At 34.0% G+C, this 24,915-nt stretch overlaps 2 protein-coding genes across 7 annotated transcripts; one reads left to right on the top strand and one right to left on the bottom strand.

Annotated features, from left to right (window-relative positions):
* Window positions 1-1,456: 1,456 nt before the first annotated feature.
* On the bottom strand, window positions 1,457-15,659 carry LOC110446858 (uncharacterized protein KIAA0930 homolog). Its single transcript, XM_021492189.1, has 10 exons — window positions 15,518-15,659; window positions 11,587-11,741; window positions 10,799-10,903; window positions 9,059-9,136; window positions 8,581-8,682; window positions 7,145-7,285; window positions 6,657-6,866; window positions 6,250-6,424; window positions 5,241-5,390; window positions 1,457-4,463 (listed from the first exon to the last, which is right to left on the bottom strand). The coding sequence occupies exons 1-10, from the start codon at window positions 15,639-15,641 to the stop codon at window positions 4,423-4,425; spliced, it is 1,281 nt and encodes a 426-aa protein (XP_021347864.1). The 5' UTR covers window positions 15,642-15,659; the 3' UTR covers window positions 1,457-4,422.
* Window positions 15,660-15,665: 6 nt separating this feature from the next.
* LOC110446857 lies at window positions 15,666-24,807 on the top strand. 6 transcript variants are annotated; one of them, XM_021492184.1, is made up of 8 exons: window positions 15,721-15,799; window positions 16,455-16,843; window positions 17,595-18,326; window positions 18,785-18,887; window positions 20,072-20,247; window positions 22,211-22,363; window positions 24,057-24,179; window positions 24,614-24,807. In XM_021492184.1, exons 2-8 carry the CDS (start codon window positions 16,827-16,829, stop codon window positions 24,723-24,725), a joined length of 1,416 nt encoding a protein of 471 aa, XP_021347859.1. In that variant the 5' UTR covers window positions 15,721-15,799; window positions 16,455-16,826; the 3' UTR covers window positions 24,726-24,807. The 6 variants fall into 6 exon arrangements, with proteins under 6 accessions (XP_021347857.1, XP_021347862.1, XP_021347859.1 ...); XM_021492183.1 differs by lacking the exon at window positions 15,721-15,799 and adding an exon at window positions 15,828-15,911; XM_021492182.1 differs by lacking the exon at window positions 16,455-16,843 and having other exon boundaries at window positions 15,666-15,799.
* The last annotated feature ends 108 nt before the right edge of the window (window positions 24,808-24,915 follow it).

Here is a 24,915-nt window from a genome sequence, read left to right as displayed (position 1 = left end):
GAGCAGTATTCAAGTTTAGGCCTAACTAGTGCTTTGTATGCATGTTCTTTTATATGTGGTGAGTTTATTTTCAGGTTGCGTTTGAGAAAACCTAGGGACCTATTGGCATTGGCTGTGATATTGTTTATGTGTTTGTCCTATCGTAGGTTGTTTTGTAGTGTTAGTCCTAAGTATTTGCTTGTTTCTACTTTGTGTAATGTGTGGTTGTGGAGTTTTAAACCATGATTAAAATATCATTCTCTGACTGTAAAAAGATCATATTCTTCTACAAAATCTCACATACACCGCTCAAAATCAGGTACAGCCTCTCGCACAATTTCAATATACATCAAACATACACAGTTACCCAACACATCCAACCTAATAGTTTTAATCAACAACATGTGTTTGTAGTGTATTTGATAATATAATATATAAAGTTAAATGTTCTCCAAAAAGTTTGACTAGAAATTGATTAATTAAATGGCAACATGGACCATCGTGGAAGCTGATTTTGAATCAGGATGTCCATAATATGAAAACATAAAATCCTGAGTTGATTATACACGGATTTACATGTGATTTCTCCCTCATGAAAAATGTAAAAGGTTGGCAAGTATTTAAAGTGATAGAGATAATGACAATATTTGTTTATGATGCATACCTACGTCATGATTATTATTATGTTACCTTAGATATATTCATGACATTGAAAACATCATAAAGTACACAATTTTCATTGACTGAAACCCTTTTTAATACCTAATGTTATCAGCTTTTACAGTGTATTTCTCTAAAGGTTATCTATATTTGTTACAGGGAGATGTAATATTAAATGTGATTATTGAATGAAAGATGACATTAAAAGAAATGTGATATTATCCAGTGTGATATTAGACGAAATTTGACATTAAATGTGATATTGATTGAAATGTACCTGGTAATATTGATTGAAATATACCTGGTAATATTAATTGAAAAGTTGTATTAAATAAAATGTGATATTAATTGAAGTGTTATACTAAATAAAATGTGCTATTAATTGAAATTTTATACTAAATGAAATGTGCTATTAATTGAAATGTTATACTAGATGAAATGTGCTATTCATTGAAATGTTATACTAGATGAAATGTGATATTAATTGAAATGTTACACTAGATGAAATGTGACATTAATTGAAATGTTACACTAGATGAAATGTGACATTAATTGAAATGTTACACTAGGTGAAATGTGATATTAATTGAAATGTTATACTAGATTAAATGTGATATTAATTGAAATGTTATACTAGATGAAATGTGATATTAATTGAAATGTTATACAAGGTGAAATGTGATATGAATTGAAATGTTACACTAGATGAAATGTGATATTAATTGAAATGTTACACTAGATGAAATGTGACATTTATTGAAATGTTACACTAGATGAAATGTGACATTAATTGAAATGTTATACATGTTGTAGGTGAACTGTGTGGTATTAATTGAAATGTTGCATTAAATGAAATATGATATTATACATCAACCCGAATGTGATATTAGATAATAAACTCACATTAAATGTGCTTCATGTTTTAAATGAAATGTGTTATTAAAAGAAACAAAGTATATACCTGCTGATATTAGAATAATTTAAAATACTTTTCATACCCCTAGCTAGATCTGATAGTTGAAAAATAATACATGTACATGATTACATTATAGGTGAATATCAAACAGGAATATTTACACTTTTTTACAAGCTAGATTTACAATGATCATACCAGTCATATGATCATGTTAATTAACTACATACAACTAAAGGCTATTTGTTAAACCTGAAGTCAGGAATTTTGTTTGGGGATTTTAATTTGTTTATTTTGTGGTTTTTACAAAATGAAAACAAAATATAAACAATCACTTAATAGATGATTTATACTTCATATTAAATACCAGGTTAATTTTACTAGATCTCCATTCATAAACAAATTTTACCTCAAGTAAAGTATTTGCCTTTACAGTCAGTTAGAAATAAAAACAATCAATTAATAAATGATTTCTACTATATATTGATTAACAGGTTAATTCTTCTCCATTTATAAACAAATTTTACCCCCAGTAAAATTCCTGCTTTACAGTGAGTTAGAAACATAAACAACAAATATACATCAAATTTACCAATAGTTTGATTTGATACACATGTTTATGGCTGCTTGGGTCTGATATTCGATGACCTTCACATTCTGACCCTTATGTCGTCCTACACAACGTTTTCCACTGTTGTGGTGTTCTTCATCTATAACCAACATTACGACATGAATGTGTGTCCTACTATAAATGAAATCTATTATTAAAGTTAAACATTGTTGAAGGAAAAAATTGTCTTACTCTCATCGTAAATAGAGCCAAATATAAGTTTCTAATGTTTAATCAGGAAACATCCTGTAATGGTCAAACAGACAATGGAGATTTTAAAAATGTGCTTGTTGATACTAAATGTCAGGGAAAATGAATTTGAGCGCTGAGCACGAGGAATGAAGTGATGTTTCTGGTACATGTATTACCATAAACATTGACTGTGAATTTAACTGTCTCACCATGAAAAGGACCTTGGTTGAACTTTCACTCTAATGGTTTGTTTGTTGTATCCATGCAACAACCAAGGTTTTATGTAAGATGGTGTCACAGACAATTGGGTCATTTAAGGGACACTTAAAAGTTCCATCTCACTCAGAAAATCATTATGATGCAAAAGGCCATGTAAGGTCAGATTGAGCTATAAGTTTGGTAAAAGTTAATTTTACCAAACTTATAGCTCAATCTGACCTTGTATGTGTTGTATACTAACTTGTGTACTGGCTGTCATTTCTGAATTACATACTGGCTGTTATCACTCGTTCAGATTCACATTCAAACTGTAACTACTGATTCACATATCGGCTATTTTGAAAGATTCACATACCAGCTGTTATCACTGATTCACCTTGAAGTAATCAACAATGATTCACATTGCAGCTGCTCATAGGTAATGATTCACATACCGGCTATCGCACCTTAAAAATGAAAACCAACGGTCATCACTGATTCACATACAGAGTGTCACCACAGATTCACACTCCTGCTGTCACCACTGAGTCACATAGCATCTGTTTATATGTACCGATTTACATACCAGCTGTCTACAGGTACTGATTCCCAAATCTTCTATCATCACTTATTGACATTCCATCTGTCACCAGTGTTCACATAGCAGCTGTCCATATAGGTACTGATTACATACAAGCTGCCACCACTGATTTGTATTCTCACGGTCACCACTAATTCACCTTATGACTTTCTATAGGTACTGATGCACATACTATAGCTGTTATCACACCTTATATATATATATATATACTATCTGTCACCACTGATTCATACAGTGGCTTTCATCACTGATTCACATTCTGGCTGTTACACTGGTGGACAACCAACAATCTTATTGATTCACATACCTGCTGTCACTACTGATTCACATATTGGCTGTCACCACTGCATTACAAACCAAATGTTACAACAGATTTACATAGCAGTTGCCAACAACTATTCACATACACTGTACCAGCTGTCACCACTTTAGGTATTCACATTTTTGCTGTAGCCACTGATTCACATGCAGGCTGTCTATAGATATTGATTCACATATCAGGACCTTACTATTTTACTTCAACAAGACTTATACATGAATGTGACCATGTATGGACTGTCTACTGATTCCCATACCAGCTGTAATCACTATTTTCACTTACCAGTTGTCACCACTGATTCACATGCCGGTTGTCACTACCAATTCACATACCAACTTTCACCAGTGATTCACATACCAGCTGTTACCACTGATTCACATATCAGGACTACATTCTTATGACCATATCAGGACTATCTACTTATTCACATACCTGTTGTATTATGAATCTTCATAAATTCATACACTAAACATACAAGTCTTCTTTATATGTTAAATGTACTGGTCAAGCTTCACACAAACTATACTGACCATCTTCAGGCAGCTATAACTACTGGTCACTATCAAACACTAAATATAACTGTTCGGTCACCATCATATGCTACTGGTCACCTGCATTCGCTTACTTTACTGTCACATTTGCACTTACTGTGCTGATCACCTTCATGCAGCTATAACTTCTGGTCATCTTTTAGCTTCATATGCTAATTAATATATACCTGTACTGGTCACCTTCATATAATAAATATACCTGTACTGGTCATCTTCATACTCTATCTGTACTGGTCACCTTCATATGCTAAATATGTCTGTACTGGTCATCTTAAGCTTCATACTCTAACTGGACTGGTCACACTAACTGGACTGGTCATCTTATACTCGAACTGGACTGGTCACACTAACTGGACTGGTCATCTTCATACGACGTGTCTCAACCACGTCCCCTATCTGTCAGAAAAGCAATGAAGGCTTTTGGCGATTGTCTAAAACATCTGCAAATAAAAACAACAACAACAATGTAATATAAAATTATTCAAGTAATAAACAGCTAGAAGGTAAGATATATTTGCATGTTTTATTCAGGTCATAATTCAACCAAAAATATATATTAACAGCTCAATAGTCTAAAAGTTTTCATGTTAGCGGTACTCGATCAGTTGAGCGGGAAAACACATTTTGAATAAGATTAAATTTTGTAATGGAAAGGAATAGATGCAAATATTTGCCAAAACCATGTTGTTGTTTTTTCCTGACCAAAGTCAAGTCTTTGATGTGTAAATTTCGACTTCATGTCATTTGTTCTCATGGAAAGCCATCATGTCGTAATTATATATAACATTATGATCATTGTTTCAACTCTGACACCACAATGGGAGAGGTCATAAACAAACAGAAAATAGAAATACGACATGGGTGTTATTACTAAATAAAATTGGGATCATGTCATAAAAATGGTATTAAAGGTGATAAATAAACAAATCAACGAAACATACTTTAGATTATTTTTATCACATACATCACAAAATCATTTCAACTTTTACTGTTAAAAGCTGGAGAACCTTTGTCACAAGTTCTAACACATAAAACAATCAAGATGAGATCGGGTATATTTGATAGGTATGTTGTACATTTTTAGTTCTAACACATAAAACAATCAAGATGAGATTGGGTATATTTGATAGGTAAGTTGTACATATTTAGTTCTAACACATAAAAACATCAAGATGAGATCGGGTATATTTGATAGGTATGTTGTAAATTCCAGTTACCTGCCACTATCCGGTGCCATGGTAGAGTGATGTAGGTTAGGTAGGAGTTGAGTGCCACACTGTTTGCTCGTTTTCTTTCCTTGAATATGTGCCAGGCTTGTCCGAAACTTTTTCCAAGAAAACCTTCATACTGCTCCTTGTTTTTTAGTTCTGAAATCATGAGAATGTTGGTGAAATAAATAATTATTAAAATTTCTGTCCCTGGTGTTGATGTGTTCACACCTTCTTTCTTAGGAAAATATATTTATGTATTACAACAAACCCTTTCACCCCTATGTAACTTTAGTAGACTTGCATTGATATGGAGGGGTCCATTATGGTCTACAGTAGTGAAAGGGTTAAGATTAGAAATTATGAGAATTTAGCAAATATATACATATATATAGGATCTTGCATGAGTTTCCATTTCATATGAGATTTCATATCAAATGACAACGAGTGTAAGATCCTTTTTATCACATAATCAAGATTTGTGGCATTAATTTGTAATTACCTTGAAATGTAAAAAGCCGCCATTTTGATAGGTCATATTGCATTGGTACATACGCATAAAAATATGACATGGGTATATTCACTGGATAACACAGAAAATTATCTGATAAATTAAAATGTATCTATATACCAGCCATTTAATCAGTGAGCTGCAAAATAAAATAAAACTCTAACATACATCGATATCTAAAGAATTTTCCTTTTCTTATTTTAATAATAGAAGAGATGAGCAGAGAAAACATCAAATGGGGTGTACCTGCAACTTCTATACAAGGATTACAGGTTTCAGCCCAATATGGGCAATCCTCAGAACTGCTTCATTTTGTTTCCTGACGGTTTGATCACTAGTCAATAGTCATTAACAACTACAGTAAAAACAAGTGGGGGTAATAACAGAAATTTTAATTTTAGAAATTCAGAAATTTCAGAAATTTTGCCCAAATGAAGGACGGCAATAAGTCCATTTTTAAAGACTCAAAAAGGGCCTGGTGATCGAAATCACAGTATTTGTTATTACCTTCCTGAATTGTTCCGGCCTCGACCTCATGACATCCGTCCACGTCCAGAGTGTGGTCAACTCTTTCTGTCTCTGAGCGTGATTTCTTCATGCTCATCCTTCTGATCCCCCCTCGCACCAACGATCCGATTGAGGAGCTAGGATCACTCATCCTCCTCTGTGTGTACTGGTTCTGCTGCAGATGTAAACATGCTACCACCATAAGGCTACATAAATTTACCGTACATAACTCAAAACAACACTCATGTTAGGATATGTAATTACTCAATACAACATTCACATTATAATAAATATAACAAAGTGCATACAACAGTCACATACAAGACATGTTTATTTCTTCTATTACAGTTATGGAAAATTATTATATTCCTTAAAAAGTGATCTGCATAATTCTTGACTGCACAAACCTGTTGTTGTTCACTCTCTTGACCATCAAAGTCCTCAACAGGGAAGTTCTCCAAGTCTGGTGTCTCCGGCCCTGACCCTTCCACCCGACTGACTGCAACCTCAGCATGTCCTTTACTCTGGGGGCCTCTCATTCTCACAAACTCCACCCGCTTGTGGTTCTTGATCCAACCCAAGGACATGGTCTGTACCATCTTAGATGTCAAGCTGGCCTGTAATACAGTAAATGATATAGTCTAAATCTTATTAGAGTCTTATTGATGAAAGTAAGAAGGAACATACTTGGTTTTCCAAATGATTTGTCCTGAGTCATCCATTTAATGTAAAATTGTATATGTTTTCATTTTGAATATAAATTACTATTATAAGTATATACAGTTGTAGGCTGTGGTAATGAGGTTTTTGTTTTATTTGTTTTAATTCAAACAGTTACAAACTGATACTGGAATCCACCTCACCTACAATATATTACTGTAACGTAATAACTTACTCGTGCATCATACACTTTTTTCAGGGCTTCGTAGCGTATTGATCCAAGGAAGATAACTCCTTGTAGGCTGCCCCTTCTGTCTGCTGCTGTGAGCTCAACACATACCATCTCACTGTCTCTTACAATGATGTCTCCAAACGCCTGAAATAGCATGCAACATTATACAACTCTTCAAATATCAACAGTCTTCACCAAACACTTAAAACTCTACAAAAAAAGTTAACATCACACAACATTATACAACTCTTCAAATATCCAAAAACGTAAACATCACACAACATTACACAACTCTTCAAATATCAACAGTCTTCACCAAACACTTAAAACTCTACAAAAAAAGTTAACATCACACAACATTATACAAATATCCACAAACATCACACAAAATTTAAAACTATTCTAATATCCAAAAACATTACACAACATGTACAACTCTTCAAATATCCACAAACATCACACAACACTTACACCTTTTCAAATGTCAAAAACATCACACACCATTTAAAACTCTTCAAATGTCGAAAAACTTTACACAACATTTACACCTCTTCAAATGTCGAAAAACATCACACAACATTTAAAACTCTAAAAATGTCGAAAAACATTACACAACATTTACACCTCTTCAAATGTCGAAAAACATTACACAACACTTACACCTCTTCAAATGTCGAAAAACATCACACAACATTTAGAAGTTGATCTTCAAACATTGACAATCATCACACAACTTTTAAAACTCTTCAAACATTGACAAACATAAAACATTTAAAATCAACAAACATCGCACAATACTGTACAAATCTTCAAATGTCTACAAACATCAAATAACATTATAACCATTATAACAACTCTCTAATCAACCAAAAACATTACCAAACAGTTTATAACATTCCAAACACAGTACCACACAACATTGTTAAACACTTAATACATGTTAACATCCACAAACATATATATACAACATGACCTAACTTCCCAAACACAAACAAATATCTCACAACATTAATGTACAACCCCCCAAATCACAAATATAACCTAACAGTGTAAAGTTTTAATGAATATCTGATTAATATAGTTAAATGTGGTTTTTCTATTTTGTGTTTTTCTTTCTTTAATTTTTTTTCCCTTTTTTTCATAAGCTTGTTTTTTCCTGCATGTTTCTAGCTAAATATATACATGTATACTTTTGTTTCAATTTTGTTGTGCTTTTGTTTCATAGTGCATGTTTTGTTACATTTATGCCCACTGTGATATTTTTATATGTTCTGTTGTAAGAGTATAGTTCTTCAGAGCTGATGTTTCATGTTATATATGTATACGACAAAATATTAAGTTTCTTGTATCTTGTACCAACAAGTACTACAAAAAAATGCATAACTATTTGAAAATGTCATAAAGCTTTGGACACAAACTGAGGATTAGTATATTTTCACCTCCTCAAAATTGTCGACAGTGAAGAAGATGTTAGGGTAAGTGATTTCCTCCTCTGTGCCTTTGCTGTCCATCCGTCGTCTGCTTGGCGATGGGTAGACTCGCTGAGAAATCAAAACCACACAAGTAAGCAAAGTGTAAAATTTGAGGAAGCCACATGCAAGAACTGGTAGTGTTGATGGTTGTTTTTAAAAATTACTTCATCAATTGTTAATACAAATAATAAAAATATTTGTACAAAAATTTGTGAGTTATTTTAGAACTAAGTTTAAAAGGCTTAGTTAGCAAAATACTCTTATTTGTAGACTTTAAAAATAACTTACATATAACTGTACAGTACATAAAACAGCATAAAGATAAAAGAGGAAATTGTAATTAAATACATGTAATTAAAAAAACAGACATATAGCTTACTTTACACACTCAATGAAAAAGTCATGTTAATATCAGGAGCTAATGACTATAAATTAAAGAACTTACCTGTGAAAATTTCTTTAGGATCTGAAGATTACTTTCACTTGTTCTTGTACAAACGGCACACGTCACGGTGTATTCAAACTACAAAACATTTAATTAAATAATACACATACTACAAACGAAGATGAAATATTACGCAAGCTATAAAACAATTATAAAATATCTAACAATTAACCACAAAATGATTATAACATATTAAACAAACCACAAAACATCTGAAAAATATTATACAAACTGCACACAAGAGCTGTTAGAGAACAGCATAGCGCGCCTATTGGTGATATATGTTGGAAGATAGATAGCAAATGTCAAGAAACACATTGTAAAGTAAATCTTGATATAATGCTCGTCATTTCATTTGCCACCTCGCTTACCGCCAATATATTTTCAGGTCCCTTAACCCTTTCACCACTGTATACGTACACCATAATGGACTCATCCATATCAATGCATGGTCGAGTCTACTAAAGTTACATAGGGGTGAAAGGGTAAATTATGTGGTACTTAAGAATTCCTTTTCACGTTTCCCTCAGTATATTGCCAAACCCCTTTATAATGCCAATATTTCTTTTAATAAATGGTGGCAATATAACAAGGTTTTGTTGTACCATAACATGTTGTACATTTCAAAAGAAGAGATGACCAGACAACGTGACATAGACAACAGCGTATTGATGTTGGTGACCGATCTAACGCTGCACATGCAAATTTGCCCAAAAACTTACTTTAACCAAGTCCATGAAAATATGGTTCAACACATTACTAACACTCCATATCAATACTTCAACCTTGTAATAGACAACAGCCTATTGATGGTGGTTGTCCAACACTTCACAAAAGAACTTGGCCAAAAACTTTAACCACAAGCCTCAAAAACTTTAACCAAGTCCAATTAACCAGTGTTGGCCCCTTAAGTATGAAAATATGGTTCAGCACATTGCTTACACTCCATATAAATGCCTCAACCATATTATACACATCAATGTATTGAGTGTGATGATCCAACACTGTCTGGAAAAAACTTGCCCAAAAACTTAAACCTGAGTGAAGTGGGATGCCGATGCCGGGGTGACTACATTAGCCCCCTATTCTCTGAATAGGCAAGCTAAAAATATAATAATCATGCCTTTCATAAGAATAAATTTAATTCTTTGAACAATAAAATATTTAAAAAATACAGTACCAGAGACAGAATTCTGATGAAGTATGTTAGAAAAACATAGTTCTATAATCAAACAATAATAACATACTGCAATGAAACTGTATCTGCAAATTATATTTTTTCTTAAATAATAAAGAATGAAATAATGCCCTCAAAATATTGTAGCTTTTCAACCATTTTTGCTACACATTTCAGTTTGTCCAACTTTTCTAAATCTCTCTCATTTATATCAATTTATATATTCTACCTCTACAGTATCAAATAGAGTATTGACGTGAAACAAGTTATAAGTAACAAAACAGCCTTCCGTAAAATGTCCTAACTAACATTTTTCCTTTAAAAAAATATCCGGCTTGTAGGAATTAATATATTACTTTCGCAAATAGAAACAATTAACTCAAGTAGGATAACAACCACCAAACTGGGATATCTTGACACAGCTTACCTGATGTAGGATTATATTGAGGTATACAGCTTACCTGATGTAGGATTATATTGAGGTATACAGCTTACCTGATGTAGGATTATATTGAGGTACACAGCTTACCTGATGTAGGATTATATTGAGGTACACAGCTTACCTGATGTAGGATTATATTGAGGTATACGGTTTCCTCCCAGTTAATGGACTTGTCCTCCAGGGAAGGCACATTTTTAGAGGCCCTTCGGTAAACTTCAATCTCTGTCTGTCAACACAAGAGTCAAGATAAGCTGAAATGCTTGATATCCTAATCAATATTGTACACACAGTTAGTATAACTTACATTGGAAAAATTACTCCTGGTAAAACAAGTTATACTGGTAGTCTCCATAAAACTAAAAGTATATAAAACAGTGCTAATACACTATCTAACTTTGTACATTGTAATGGCTAGTTTAGCTTAAGCATATATTTTCCACAATATTTTCCACAATCATATATACTGAGACCTCTATTTCAAACTAACACATATCAACTAGCAAAATGCTTAGTTAATTTTTAAGGATGCTACATGTAATTAAACTTTCCCTCATTCACAAATTTGTGCCAGTAGTTTTCATTTCTGAAAAATATAAAATACAGTATTTGATATTCATCAAGATGTTGTCTGAAAGATACCCTTATGACCTATATTTATCATTGATTGTGTTAGATAGTATCTGTACTCAGTTTTATTTGTTGATATTCATTCATGTTATAATTTGATGAACAAAAAAATGTTTTTCGAGTGGGTCATGTTTTTCTTTCTTGACTCACCAACATTTTGAAAAGCCACTAAATTGTCCCGCAGTAATGGGCTCATCAACAGTTTGAAAATAATGTTCATAACTCAGCTAAAACTAATCTTCACTGCTAAAACAAAATTAAACGTTATCAATGAGTACTTACCTTAATATAAAACTTGCCCTTAGGGTTCGGAGTCTTTCTGACATAAAACAACATGTCGTCCCGGGTGTCATCTGTGGACACTGAACCGCTAAGGAAGTACTTGGTGAAGAGGCTGGTCCAGAAATCATTCACAGTGCTGGGGACCAACTCAAACTCTGAAAAAGAAGACAGGTGCAGGTTGTATTAACTAAAGCTAATCTTGTAAACAATATGGTCATTTCAAGTTTCCTGACTAACCCTACTGTGATAAGGGATTTTCTATGTTTCTTTGTATGTTGTATGTTTGTTTGAATCATTTTATGTACATTAACAAATAAGAATGAATGTTAAGTCAGTCTGTCCAGTTTTGACCAATGAAATCTCGGGGAAGCCCCGTGTAAATTTAGCGCAGATCTATTTATATGTCATGTGGTTGTTTCGAAAGTGAGGCAGTGAAGATAACAACAATAGCACGCCGTCATGTGCCATGTCGGACTCAACTAGCCGACAAGACAGCAATACTATACGTAAATAATTGTTTTCAAAGGTCATGTATGATGCAAGTGTAGTATTCCTACCTATATGTTGTTGTTATATATATAAAGGTATTGATACCTCGTGTCTGTCATGAATTTTGCACGATGTTTACATTTGGCCATGTTGATGACGCACGTTCGGTAAAATTACATCACTGATCTGGGTCAATTGAGAGTTTTTGACTGTCAGGGGACGATTTAGGATTTCTTTAATATAATTATAATTTTTACTCTTAGGGAGTGAATTTCAACAAAATTTGAATCGGTATATTTCATAAGAAGGTATTTTAAACATGTGTATGCCATTTTAGCAAATATGACATTTTTTCCCCGACCAGCCCCTTTAAGCAGTCGATCATAGCAAAATATTTTCATTAAATATTATATTGCACTAAAAATATTTCCCTCACAAACTTTGTTGGCTCCATCTGTTGAAACTACCAGCAAAATATTATTATAAGATTCTATGCTTCTTGATTCTTTTTCAGAAGTTGCTTGACATATTTTTCCCTGTGACCTCTAAAGTAGGTTGAGGTCATTTTCATTCGCAAACTTTGGTGAGCTCTATCCCAGGAAGTCACCAGACAAATATTATAATTTTATGAATTTTAATTCTTCAGAAGAAGTAGTTTGAACCGTTTGACATATTTGAACGCTGTGACCTTGAAAGTAAGTCAAGGTCATTTGCATACTTTGTTTGCCTCTTTCCCAGGAAACAAGAGGCCCAATGGGCCTACATCGCTCACCTGGTATCAATCTCACACTTGTAATCTTAAAAGTGGACTAAAATACAGCTACAGGCAGAATATCAGTGTTTGATTCATAAGAACATATAAAAATATTTAAACATGATGCCTGTGACCTTGAATGTTGAACAAGGACATTAGGTTGAAAGTGGGTCAAGGTCATTCATTTGAACAAACTTGGTAGTCCTTCATCACAGCATGCTACAGGCCTGATTTCAGTACCCTGGGCCTTTTGGTTATTGAGTAGAAGTGGTTTGAAGAGTTTGACACATTTGACCCCTGTGACCTTGAAAGTTGGTCAAGGTCATTTTCATTCTCAAACTTTGTTGAGCTCCATCTCAGGAATCCATCAGCCAAATATGAAGATTCTATACCTTTTAGTTCTTCAGAAGAAGTCGTTTGAAGTTTTTGACATATTTGACCCCTGTGACCTTGAAAGTAGGTCAAGGTCATTTTCGTTCTCAAACTTTGTCAGGCTCCTACCAACAAAGCTTTCAGTCAAATATCATGACTCTAGGCCTGTCCGTTCTTCAGAAGAGGTTGTTTAAAGGAAAAGTTGACGTACGAGGACTGACGATGGACGCCGCACCATGACATAAGCTCACTTGCCCTTTGGAGGGAGGGATGTAGAGGAACTTGACTGAGTCGATCATCAATGACTATGCAAGTAGCTCAATTGCGTTTTTGGTAGAGCCTCTGTCATGATCTTCCAGGGTTCAAATCCCGGTCTAGTCAGTGCATTTATATTTCTCCTGTTACACTAGCAAGCTAAAATTTCTAAGTGGAACAGACTCAGGAAAATGAGGTCTATACAGTAAAATTAGACTATAAAATTTAATGCACTAGTGATACCCAAGAAATAAATAAAATCAAAAGCTAATTATAAATGCATCAATTGTTTCATTTCAGTCAAAACGATGGTAATGTGTTACACAAACTATACTGTACTACATTATGTAAAGATACGTAATACACAACTCCATCTTATACTGTCAAATAATATAACATCTTATTTGATGAAATAATATACCTTATTTTGGTGTAATGATATGACATCTTATTTTGGTGAAATAATATAACATCATCATATTTGACCAATTAGTACAACTTATTCTATACATATTATTACGAGAAATTATACCATCTTATATCCTCGGGTTACCGGTTTCCGCGCACTTGAGAAGCATCGGTGATTTCGTACTTATATCGGCAGAAAACTGTTGAAATTACGGATGACTGTCATAAACAAGTATACAATCTATTAAAGGAAACAAAAAACTAGCAACATTTAACTGTATTTAAAAAAAATCAGAACAAACAATTTTTAACAAATTTCTCCCGATGGGAGTAGTAGTCATATGTTTCCCTGTGTCTATTTTGGTTTAGTGTTCAAAGAAAGATAACTCGATTACACTAAAAAGAATTTTCTACAGCGACATGCTTCGTTTGTAATAAAAAAATATATATTTGATCTTCAAATTAATTATCAAAACATTTTTTTTTAAATTTCACATTTTTAATTGATTTTTCAAGTTGTCAAATTGAACAAATTCATGTAATTTTATAAATTTATTTATTATATTTATTAAGTTATAATATAGAATCTGCTAAAAAAAATCTGCAGTCTTATATCGGTTTTGGTTGATGGTAAGTTATTTCTCCTTTTGTTCTGTTTAAAATTGGTGAAAATTGGAAGTTCATTGCATTACAATTAGGTTTACGTTTCATTGAAAACACTGTTGATCGATATAAGAATGTCTCCTTGGCTCTTCGGAAGTGGAAAAAAATCAGCAAGGGGATGTGGCCTCATTTGCATACGATATTTTCGTACGTTTGTCAAACTACAAAAAAGACCGGTTCACGAATGAAATATATCATCGTTTTTTCAGGTATGGGCTCATTTTGAGCAAGATAAAAAGTGCATTACCGGTAAGCAAAACTGCATATTTATGCATGTTTTTTTAATCAGTGATTAATTCTTATGTTTTTCGGATGAACTTCCGGTAATTTTTGTCTCAGTTAACAGACGATGGCCAAACGTCTAAAATATCCTTGTGTTGTGTCCAGCAGGTCACGTAGTTACGATAAATAGCATGATAAAATGGCTTCGCGGAAATACAAAACGCGCAGAAACCGATGACTAGACGATATTGTCAAGTTTTTAGGACCTGTTGTCTAAGTAATTAAGATCTTAACTGCCACCCAGCTTTCATGGGATATCCTTGGTAAAGGCTTAGTCATCATGCATGATTATTATGCAATTGAAACTATGATCATATGTGATATTTGTACATGTATCATGGTTTTACTTGAATAAATATTATCATTACAGTACAGTCAAGGAAATATTAGGATTTTTTTCTTTAAGAAGTATTCCATCTTACGATCACGTTAGTTACAGTAGAGTTTTAATGGTCAAATTGCTCCATACTGCACGGATGAACAAGTGCATAGTCACAACCTGACATGTGACCGTCTTTGGTTTTTGTCAAGAAAATCAAGGAAGTTGGAGCGACGAGGAAGAGGAAGCACATTAGTTACACACAACCACCATGAGAGGCCTAAGTCTGATAAGAGCCTAACAGGGAGGGGGGGATCTTGTCTTGGTCGTCCTAAAAATCATGATTCCATATTAAATATTCGGAGAAAAAAACAATACAATAATCGAACCTCCATCTGTTGTGAACTTGACAACGTCTCTGCATCGTTCCTGGATGATAGAAGTCAGCATCTGTTGAATAGAACTGCTTGTTTTCATCTGCGGTTTATCACCTCCATCCTGATCGTCTGCCATTTTTGAATATACACACTCACTTCCGGTTCCGGTGAAATGTCAAACGAAATGTAAATAGACATACTAGACACATGTGGTAAAAGATTGCACAATTACTTCATCATCGGATCCAGCCAGGTCTTGTGGATGTTAATTCATGTTGTATACAGATACAGAATGTAATATATTCTTGGTGTACCTTTATATCAGCATATCAACAAGAACTGTAAACCTGTGTCAGCAGAGGATCTGGCTCCTCTCAAGTGACTTTATCACATAATTTATAATTATGTACGTGTTTTGCATGATTTAATTTAATTTAATTTTTATTTCATGAGTTTAATGTCCTGCTACTTGGTTTTTTTTCATGACTACCTTAACAAACCAAAAAATGCATGCAATTAAAACAATTGTGTCTGTTTTTATGTATACATGAGTCCAGATGATGCTTTATATATATATATATGATTTTAACAATCTGTATATAAAAAAAACACCAGTATAAGGGGTATTTTTTTTATAAAAATATTATCATAATTATATTGAGTAAACGTCAGACTCCTGTGGTTAAACAGCACATGCTTTAGCTTATACATGTATATATGGCTTAGAACTGAACTGAAAAATGGAAAAAAACTCCTCATTTCTTAAATTTTTGAAATTCATTATTTGATACTGAAAAAATGATATCATAATATGCAACAATTATTGATATAAAAAAAAACATCTTTTTCTTATCTAAGTTCCAGCTTTGTTGTGCGTGTAGCAGTATTGTACTGTACTTATATACATATACGTGTAGCTACATTTGTATAAGCATTGCCTTTATAACAGGAGAAAGTGTGTGCTATATGCACTGCCAGACTGGGATTAGAATCTTGGACCCTCCGATGACGCTCTACCAATTTTGCTACCTCAGTACCTGGTAGCTGATGGTCGACCAACTAGTCCAGTTCCCATACTTTGCCAACTATTTACAACCTAGATTGGGTATCCCCTTGCCAAGCATTCATCCAGTGTGCTTGACACAAAAGTTGGCAAGCTTGCCAGTTTTTGTAACAGGAGAAAGAAAAATGCACAGCCTGACCGGAATTCAAATCCGTGACAATCCAAACTCTAGACGGATATTCTACCAATTGAGCTATCTGATCGCTGACCATCGACCCAGTCCAATTCTGCTACACTATTCACAGTGGTAGAAAAGTCATGTGGAAGACAACAGGGTCAGTCAATTACTAATTCTGCTGCTCTTTTCCATTTTTCTTTGGTCCTTACCCTGTGACTGCAGGCCTCAAATAGTGTTTAGTTGGTGATGAGATGGTATGAATGCAAATTAGGCGAGGTTGAGGTCTTAACTGCTAGAGGTGTATCCCTAAGGGGCATCAAATCCCTGGGAAGACTTTGAAATCAAGTCTTTAATTATTGATTATTCAATCAGGTTGCATTTGTAACATGGGAAAGAGAAATGCAATAGCAAGACCAGGATTCAAATCTGGGACTCTCCAAACTCTGGACGGACGCTCTACCAACTGAACTACTTGGTCGCTGACTAATGATCCATTCCAGATCTGTTACTCCCTCCTTTATGAACTCTTCACCCCTGAAGACCCAACTATTTACAACTCACGTTTAGTTATCTCCTTGCTAAGCATCCACTTAGTGCTTGAAGCAAGGGAAGGCAAGCTCACCAATTTTGTAACAGGAGAAAGAGATATGCAATGGTAGGACAGAGATTTGAACCAGGACCCTCCAAACTGTAGATGGATACTCAACCAAATGAGTTACCTGGTCACTGATGATTGACCCAGTCCAGTTCTGCCTCACATTTAAGAAGGAAAACATTAAAGTTGAAGTCCAAAATTCCTGTATTAATGCCTACAATGGTTGCAAAATTATTTTACATATATCCCCTGTTATCAATAATATATATTAATCATTATTTTTTTAATGCCCTATTATTTTTAATATTTTCAGACTGATTGTTATGGCTGCCATTGAGAGAAAGACAAGCTATTTCATAGCCAAGTGCGACAGTATAGCATCTTTACGTAAATGTATCGATACATCCAGATGGGCATGTAGAAATCGCAAGGTACCTCCACACCCCAGCGAACTCCTCACCAACGCCCAAGCTATTAGTGATCATGTTATCATTATTTTCAGTGTAAACAATTGCCATGGATGGCATGGTTATGCTGAAATGGTGAGTGATGTTGAAACCAATGGCAGGACCAACTGTTCTTCTGACAGGACCAACACCAAATGTGATTCTAAGACAATACATTCGTCTGAAACAATGGAAAATAAACAACTACGTGAGGAAAAAACTACTGATTGGAAGTTCTTTGATGTCAAATGGAAGAAACATTTTCTGAATGACTTTGGTGAAAGATGCCTCAGGTCTAAGGACACAGACAATGAACAGTACATATTGACAGATGGCACACCTTTGAATAAAGCCCGGAACTGGCAGGAAGTACCATGTGATATTGGAAGGAGTCTGTGTATTTTGATTGATAATTTTTATGAAGAATTGAAAACCAAACAACAAGAAAAAATGAAGATGATAGAGGAAAATATACCCCCTGCATTTTTCCATTCCTCAGATGAAGTGGATTTGATGAATGAAAACTGGTTAAAGATATCGGTGAAAATCACAAAGGAACTGGGCAACATTATAATGGCATGTCCTTTTGGCAGCAGAAGGTACACTTTTATGTCATTGCCTAAGAAAATTTAAGCACGACAGCTCCTTTTCGAAGAAAAATATAATTAATAGAATTAATTTGTAAGCTTAAATGACTGAACCATCATAGAAGTCTGCAGTATAGTTGTAGTACATTCATTTGTGTATTCATTTTTTTTTTTTACACATTTTTGAATGCTTCATAAAAATTTAAAGGGTGTTAAATTTGTGTGACACTGTTGATATTAATAAACCCACTAATTAATCTTTATTAGAAGGACAATGTAATTGGGGTGTTTAATTTATATTCTCATATTTACTCCGGCTTTAATACAGTGAATATGAAATCTCCATGAAATATATATAACCTGCATATTTCTAAAGACACAAATTATAATGGGTGGATACTTTTTCAATTCTGTTATAATATAGATACCTACAAATCCCTACAAGTAATATATTGACTTGTCTATTTCAGGTATAACTTACACACCTCTACAAGTGATATGGACATGTTCCTGGTGTACCAGGCAAAGACGCGTGACATCCTGGGATTTAACCCTCCCAAACAAACTCTTAAGGTAACTTGAGGCTTGCAAAATTTGTGAGGAACCTGAAACAATAAAATAATATATTCTGTGTACTGCAAAAGTTCCAGAATTTCTCAAATACAACTTAGCTTGATTACTCAATTTAATATATGTACAAAGTGTATCAGGAAAGAAACAGAAATTTCTGTCACCATTTCTAAAATATTAGACAAGATTTAGAGACCCCCTTCCCTGTTGTCATAAATATCAAACAGTATTTAGAGACTTCCTTCCCTATTGTCATAAATATCAGACAAGATTTAGAGACTCCCTTCTCTGTTGTCATAAACATCAGACAAGGCTTGTATAACCCCCTCCCCCTTCCCTGTTGCCTTATCTATCAGACAGAATTTAGAGACCCTCCTTCCATGTTGTCATAAATATCAGACAACATTTAGAGACCCCCCTCCCCTTCCCTGTTGTCTTGATTGTCATGCAGACAAGGCTTATAAACCCCCCCNATTAGACAATATTTAGAGACCCCCCTCCCCACCTTTAGCTTGTTGTCATAAATATCAGACAACATTTAGAGACCCCCCTTTCCCTCCCTGTTGTCTTAAATATGTTCTTAAATATCAGACGAGGCTAGCTTATAGAACCCCCACCCCCTTCCCTGTTGCCTTAACTACCAGACAGAATTTAGAGACCCTCCTTCCCTGTTATCATAAATATCAGACAACATTTAGAGACCCCCTCCCCTGCCCTGTTGTCTTAAATATCAAATAAGACTTATGTACCCCCCCCCCCCCCCCCCCCCCCCCCCTTCCCTGTTGCCTTAAATTTCAGACAAGATTTAAAGTCACAAATCTCTAACGTCTGACATATGTCTTTTCCCTGTTATCTTAAATAAAGGACGAAGTACTCATAGCAACTGTTTGATTGTTCTTTGTAATAAAATGCCCATTAAGTCCATGTAAAAAAGTGGTCTCGGTAAAAAAAAAATATATATAATTATAAAAAAGTTGGTATGTATGAAAAATTCCATAACATTTCAGAATTTAAACAATGTAACTAAAATGATACAAATGTGCTCTGGTGGAATTTCCTTAATGTGACATCAAATCCCGACATTTCTATACTCTACACACAACAGGTATGAAAGGAAAACAATTTCTTAATAAGATATCATCATTATGAATACATGTATATGACTTTATTGTTTTATTCCTTACTAGAGCAATGAGCGAGAGTCATGTGATTTTACCATCCATGAGATTTTCCGTTTCGGAGAGCTGCTGATGTCTGGTGACCATCGCTGTGTGGAGACACTGTTTGTCGCAGAAGATACACTGGTCCACACAAGTCCAGCATTTCAGCATCTACAGCAACATAAACACCTGTTTGTGAACAGGTAACTCCCTTTATAGGTTGTTTGTAAACCTATCTATACTGAACCGATTTATTATTACCCTGAAACCTGTTTAAACTATGCAGGATTCAAAATAGCAATCACAGTACTCTGTACATAACTTAATATAAATTCCAAAGAAGAGATGACTAGACAACATGAAATGGGGAGTCTTGGCAAATTAAATTTAGTTTACATGTTTCGGCTAGGTTGGCCGTCATCAGAACTAAGTGAGCCGAAACAAGTAAACTGGATTAAATTTGCCAAGACTTTCCTTCTGAATTTCTATTACCATTATGACTGGACTAGTGAATACCATTTAGGAATCCATCAACTGGATTACCAGAACTTCACTGAACATCCACTTGTGGACATTGGATCGCATTTTCCTTTGTATAACTAATATAAGTCAACTGAGCATGTATCATCTGAAAACGAGTTTCTGTCCTGAACAAAAATGTTGTCTCTGTGCAGTTTCATTAAGAAAGGTTTGTACTTATATTCCATACATTTAGCAAAAATATTTATCATATCTAAAACACATTGGAGCCTCTTCAGTCTGTCTACTGTTTGGTTTCTGATAAGCGGTTATGAGCTCAGTATAATATACATATTTTTTCAATATTTATTATGTGATACTGTGATTTTCAGCAATATTGCATTAACCCTTTTACCACTGTAGATCATAATGGACACATCCATATCAATGCATGGTAGAGTCTACTTCAGTTACATAGGGGTGAAAGGGTTAAAAGAGTAAGGTTATTTTTCCAGTGTCAAAAAGGTGTGACCTTTCCGTAAATACCTCCAGTGAAAAGAATTGATTTAAGTTCCATAATACACACACATATATTATATATATCATATATAGTTTATGTCAATAATCAGTAACTGCATTAGTCAAATTACATTTCATAATTTTAATAAATGAAGAAGGTAAAGAAACAGTTGAAGATATGAATATTAATTGTTCATTTCAAAGCAAAGTAAAAATCTGAGAACCCTGGGATTTGAAAGGAGATCTTCCCTTTATACCACACATATACCATATACTACTTACAGCCTGTGATGATGAAACTTTTCTTATCAAATGGAGTGAGATTGCTTCATATTATACATTTAAATCTGTTGATAAGTTATGTATACCTTTTTTTTAATTTAAATAAAATTGCAGTCAATATTGCTTAGAAATGAAAAGGAAAGAAAGAAAAACAATTGAGCCCATCTTAAAGAAACATTGGTTGATAGAGGATATTAAATGGTTTCCTGTTAATTACCATGACTTAGCATTAGTATATAACTCAAGTGTATGGCATAAAGAAGAAGTTTACGCAAGTGCCAAGCATGAGTGCTTAAAATAAATGTGTGTTATTTGTTCTATTTACATTTTTAAAATACCTACAAACTTTGGGAAATCAACAATGAACAATACTGATCCCCCGTTTTGGTGCAGATATCTTTGGCGCCATATTATAATGGCAAGCTTTGAGTGCAGTGATGTCTGTTACAGTGTGAGAAATATCAGTGTTATCGATAAAAATCCAATCTCTCGCTGACAAAACATGTAACAAATCATTTTAGTCATCTCCTCAATTTATCTAAGTGTCTATAAAAACATTTTTCCACATAATCAAAAATCAGAGTAACAAGATAAAATTACTGTTACATAATCAGAGTACTGGATCTTTGAATTTTATTTCTCATACAAAATGACAAAGAATTCTTTTGAGATACATAAATGTATTAGAAAACTTTTAAAATGTTTTGGTTTTTATGCACTGATTCCATCTAAATTAAATTTTCTTTAAGTGTATTGAACTAACGAGATAAAAACCTTACGACAGCTTGTTGGAACTGGGAAAAAAACCTGATACCCTTGTTTTGGATGTGTTCAGTAGAAACTGTCTGGAAGATATATCTCTGTGATACATTGTATATATATATTCTAATTGTATTTTGTTTGTAGAAACTGTCTTGATAAATACCTTCGTGATGCCTGTGGTAGCAAGGGAACAAAACAGCTGCAACGCATGACAGACGGACATTCACCAACAGAAGCCCTTTCTGACCGCATGTCAAAGCTGGCCTATATCATCATACGCCTCTTACAGAATGCAGCGTAGGTACACCTGTATTCCACACAGACTCATCAAAAGCCTTATACAGAATGCAGCCAAGATATATTTTTTTAAACTTTTCATTCATCTTTTCAAGATTTGCCAATCTTTTAAGTTTGTCGTGGTTATGTATATTGGTAGTAATGATGAAATAATTACTTTCTCAAACACATAATGATATACATGTATTATATAAATATCTGAACTCCTAATTTTCCTATTAAAATTCCATTAAAAGCAGTTATTTTCCTCCTTATCTGCCATTTAAAATAGTTTGTTTATCCTTACTACTAGTATCTATCCATTAAAAGTTTGTTTTCTCCAACCTTTCTACTCATTAAAAGTATTTTGAATTCCTTACCTACCCATTAAAAGAAATTTGGTTTATTCATTATATACTCACTACAATTTGTTTGTTTTCCCAAACTTATCTGCCTATTTAAAAAGCTTTTTGTCTCTTCATATTTGTCCATTGAAATTAGTTTGTTTTCCCTTTCCTACCTGTCCACTAGAAGTAGATTGTTTTCCCTTTCTTACCTATCCACTAGAAGTAGTTTGATTTCCCTTTCTTACCTATCCACTAGAAGTAATTTGTTTTCCCTTTCCTACCTGTCCACTAGAAGTAGATTGTTTTCCCTTTCTTACCTATCCACTAGAAGTAATTTGTTTTCCCTTTCCTACCTATCCACTAGAAGTAGTTTGATTTCCCTTTCTTACCTATCCACTAGAAGTATTTTGTTTTCCCTTTCTTACCTATCCACTAGAAGTAGATTGTTTTCCCTTTCTTACCAATCCACTAGAAGTAGTTTGATTTCCCTTTCTTACCTGTCCACTAGAAGCAGATTGTTTTCCCTTTATTACCTATCCACTAGAAGTAGATTGTTTCCCCCTCTTTATCAACCCATTAAAAGATGTTTGGTTTCGTCATTCTTTACTCACTAAAATTGGTTTGTTTTACCCCAACTTATCTACCCATTGGAAATAGTTTGCTTTCCCTTTTCTGTCTATCCTATAAGACTAAAACATTTAAAAACATTTTTCGATTTCTTGTCTGCCCATTAAAAGGACTTTGGTTTCCTCATTATCTATCCACGAAAAGTAGTTTGTTTTCCCCTCCTTATCTTCCCATTAAAAGTACTTTGCTTTCCCTCCCTACTCTTTTCATTAAGAATAGCTATTTTGTCACATTCCTATCTAACCATTTAAAATAATTTAACACCTCTCTCTACTTTGCCATTAAAAGTATTTTCTTACTCTCCTTATCTACTCATTGAAAACGGTTAGTTTTCCCCCTTGATATATAGGGAGGGGAAAGCAAACTACTAGGTGCATCAACAAAGAAAGGGGGCAAACACTGGTACATGTAAAATGCAGATAGTTAGAATCGTGGCCATGATAATTTCTATTACCATCAATAAGGAAAATTTCATAAATACGCTTGGACATGAATTTGGTTTAATGATTTTGTTGGTTTGTAATTGTTTATTTTATACTTGTCATTGTTGATATATCTGCCGTAATGCATTGGCATACGAACATGACGTTGGGAACACAAATTGCTTTGATAATGGAACCTTCATAAACAAAAATTGTATATAAAATAGATAACTTATGAATATAATTAAAAAGAAAACTGATCATTATGATAATCAATTTTATCACTTATATTTTTTATTTGGCTGCCGGTGATATCAGGGACATCGTTAGAGGTGGGCCTATCATAGTATACAGGCCAGAGGTCTCAGCAGAAAGGGTGATGTTGATGAAGATTCGACAAGGCACACCGTCAATAGGGGAGACCTGGAACGAGATTAACAGGTACATATTAGACATGGTTCTATATGACAGTGTCATAATGCTTGTGATCAGGTGAATCTAAAGACGCCACTGTCAAGATTCCCAATGCAATAATACTGCACAAAAATGACCTAAAGAAAACAATGTGACAATTAGCAAAGCATATCAATTAAGGTACAAATTGCGAGAAAATTTTCAGTATGAAGTCCGCTTGGAACCAGTAGAAAAAAACTAAAATGAGTCGTTTATCTGATACTATTATTACAATTACGAAGTTCCTGATAAGATAGTGGAGTATTATCAGAAACACTTTAGACCGGTGCTATATATGTTGTGTAGAAAATACTCGTCCGGAAAAACTGGTGTCAGGCTTAGAGTTTAATATTGGGATTTATGATGTCTTTCCATTTCGTTTTGTTGTCTCCTCTATCCTTTTCCCATTATACTTGTTTCAGACTGCTGTCGTATGTAGAGGAGTACAAGGCAGGTGTGCCAGACCACACTGACGACATGACCACCTTCCTGGAGGCGTGGCTAATCCAACTCAGGCGAGAACAATTCTCATAAGCCAAATGTATTTCTCTTAGATAGTTAAATTTGTATAAAGTAATTTAATACTGTTTATTTTTATAAAAATAAAATATTTTACAAGGCATCCCTTGTTCGGGTAGCATGTGTCCAATGGGTAGGTGGGATTGTTGTGAGTGTTATATTAAGATGGGGAAGATAGTATTGTTTTGGTGGTATCTGTTGATTG

The sequence above is a fragment of the Mizuhopecten yessoensis genome, unplaced genomic scaffold (genome assembly GCF_002113885.1).
Source record: "Mizuhopecten yessoensis strain PY_sf001 unplaced genomic scaffold, ASM211388v2 scaffold3023, whole genome shotgun sequence".
NCBI classification, from domain to species: Eukaryota; Metazoa; Mollusca; class Bivalvia; order Pectinida; family Pectinidae; genus Mizuhopecten; species Mizuhopecten yessoensis.
The sequence above is the reverse complement of the archived record's forward strand: the minus strand, read 5'-3'. Positions and strand labels throughout refer to the sequence as shown.

Excerpts from the sequence above, each read along its gene's own strand:
- LOC110446858 (XM_021492189.1), bottom strand. The coding sequence starts at position 15,641 with ATGGCAGACGATCAGGATGGAGGTGATAAACCGCAGATGAAAACAAGC. Across the intron at positions 8,683-9,058 it reads TCCTAAAGAAATTTTCACAG|CGAGTCTACCCATCGCCAAG; the intron begins GTAAGTTCTTTA and ends TTGATTTCTCAG. Across the intron at positions 5,391-6,249 it reads GGCCGGAACAATTCAGGAAG|AACTAAAAAACAAGGAGCAG; the intron begins GTAATAACAAAT and ends TCATGATTTCAG.
- LOC110446857 (XM_021492182.1), top strand. The coding sequence starts at position 15,768 with ATGTTAATTCATGTTGTATACAGATACAGAAT. Across the intron at positions 18,327-18,784 it reads TGTCCTTTTGGCAGCAGAAG|GTATAACTTACACACCTCTA; the intron begins GTACACTTTTAT and ends TGTCTATTTCAG. Across the intron at positions 20,248-22,210 it reads AAACACCTGTTTGTGAACAG|AAACTGTCTTGATAAATACC; the intron begins GTAACTCCCTTT and ends TTTTGTTTGTAG.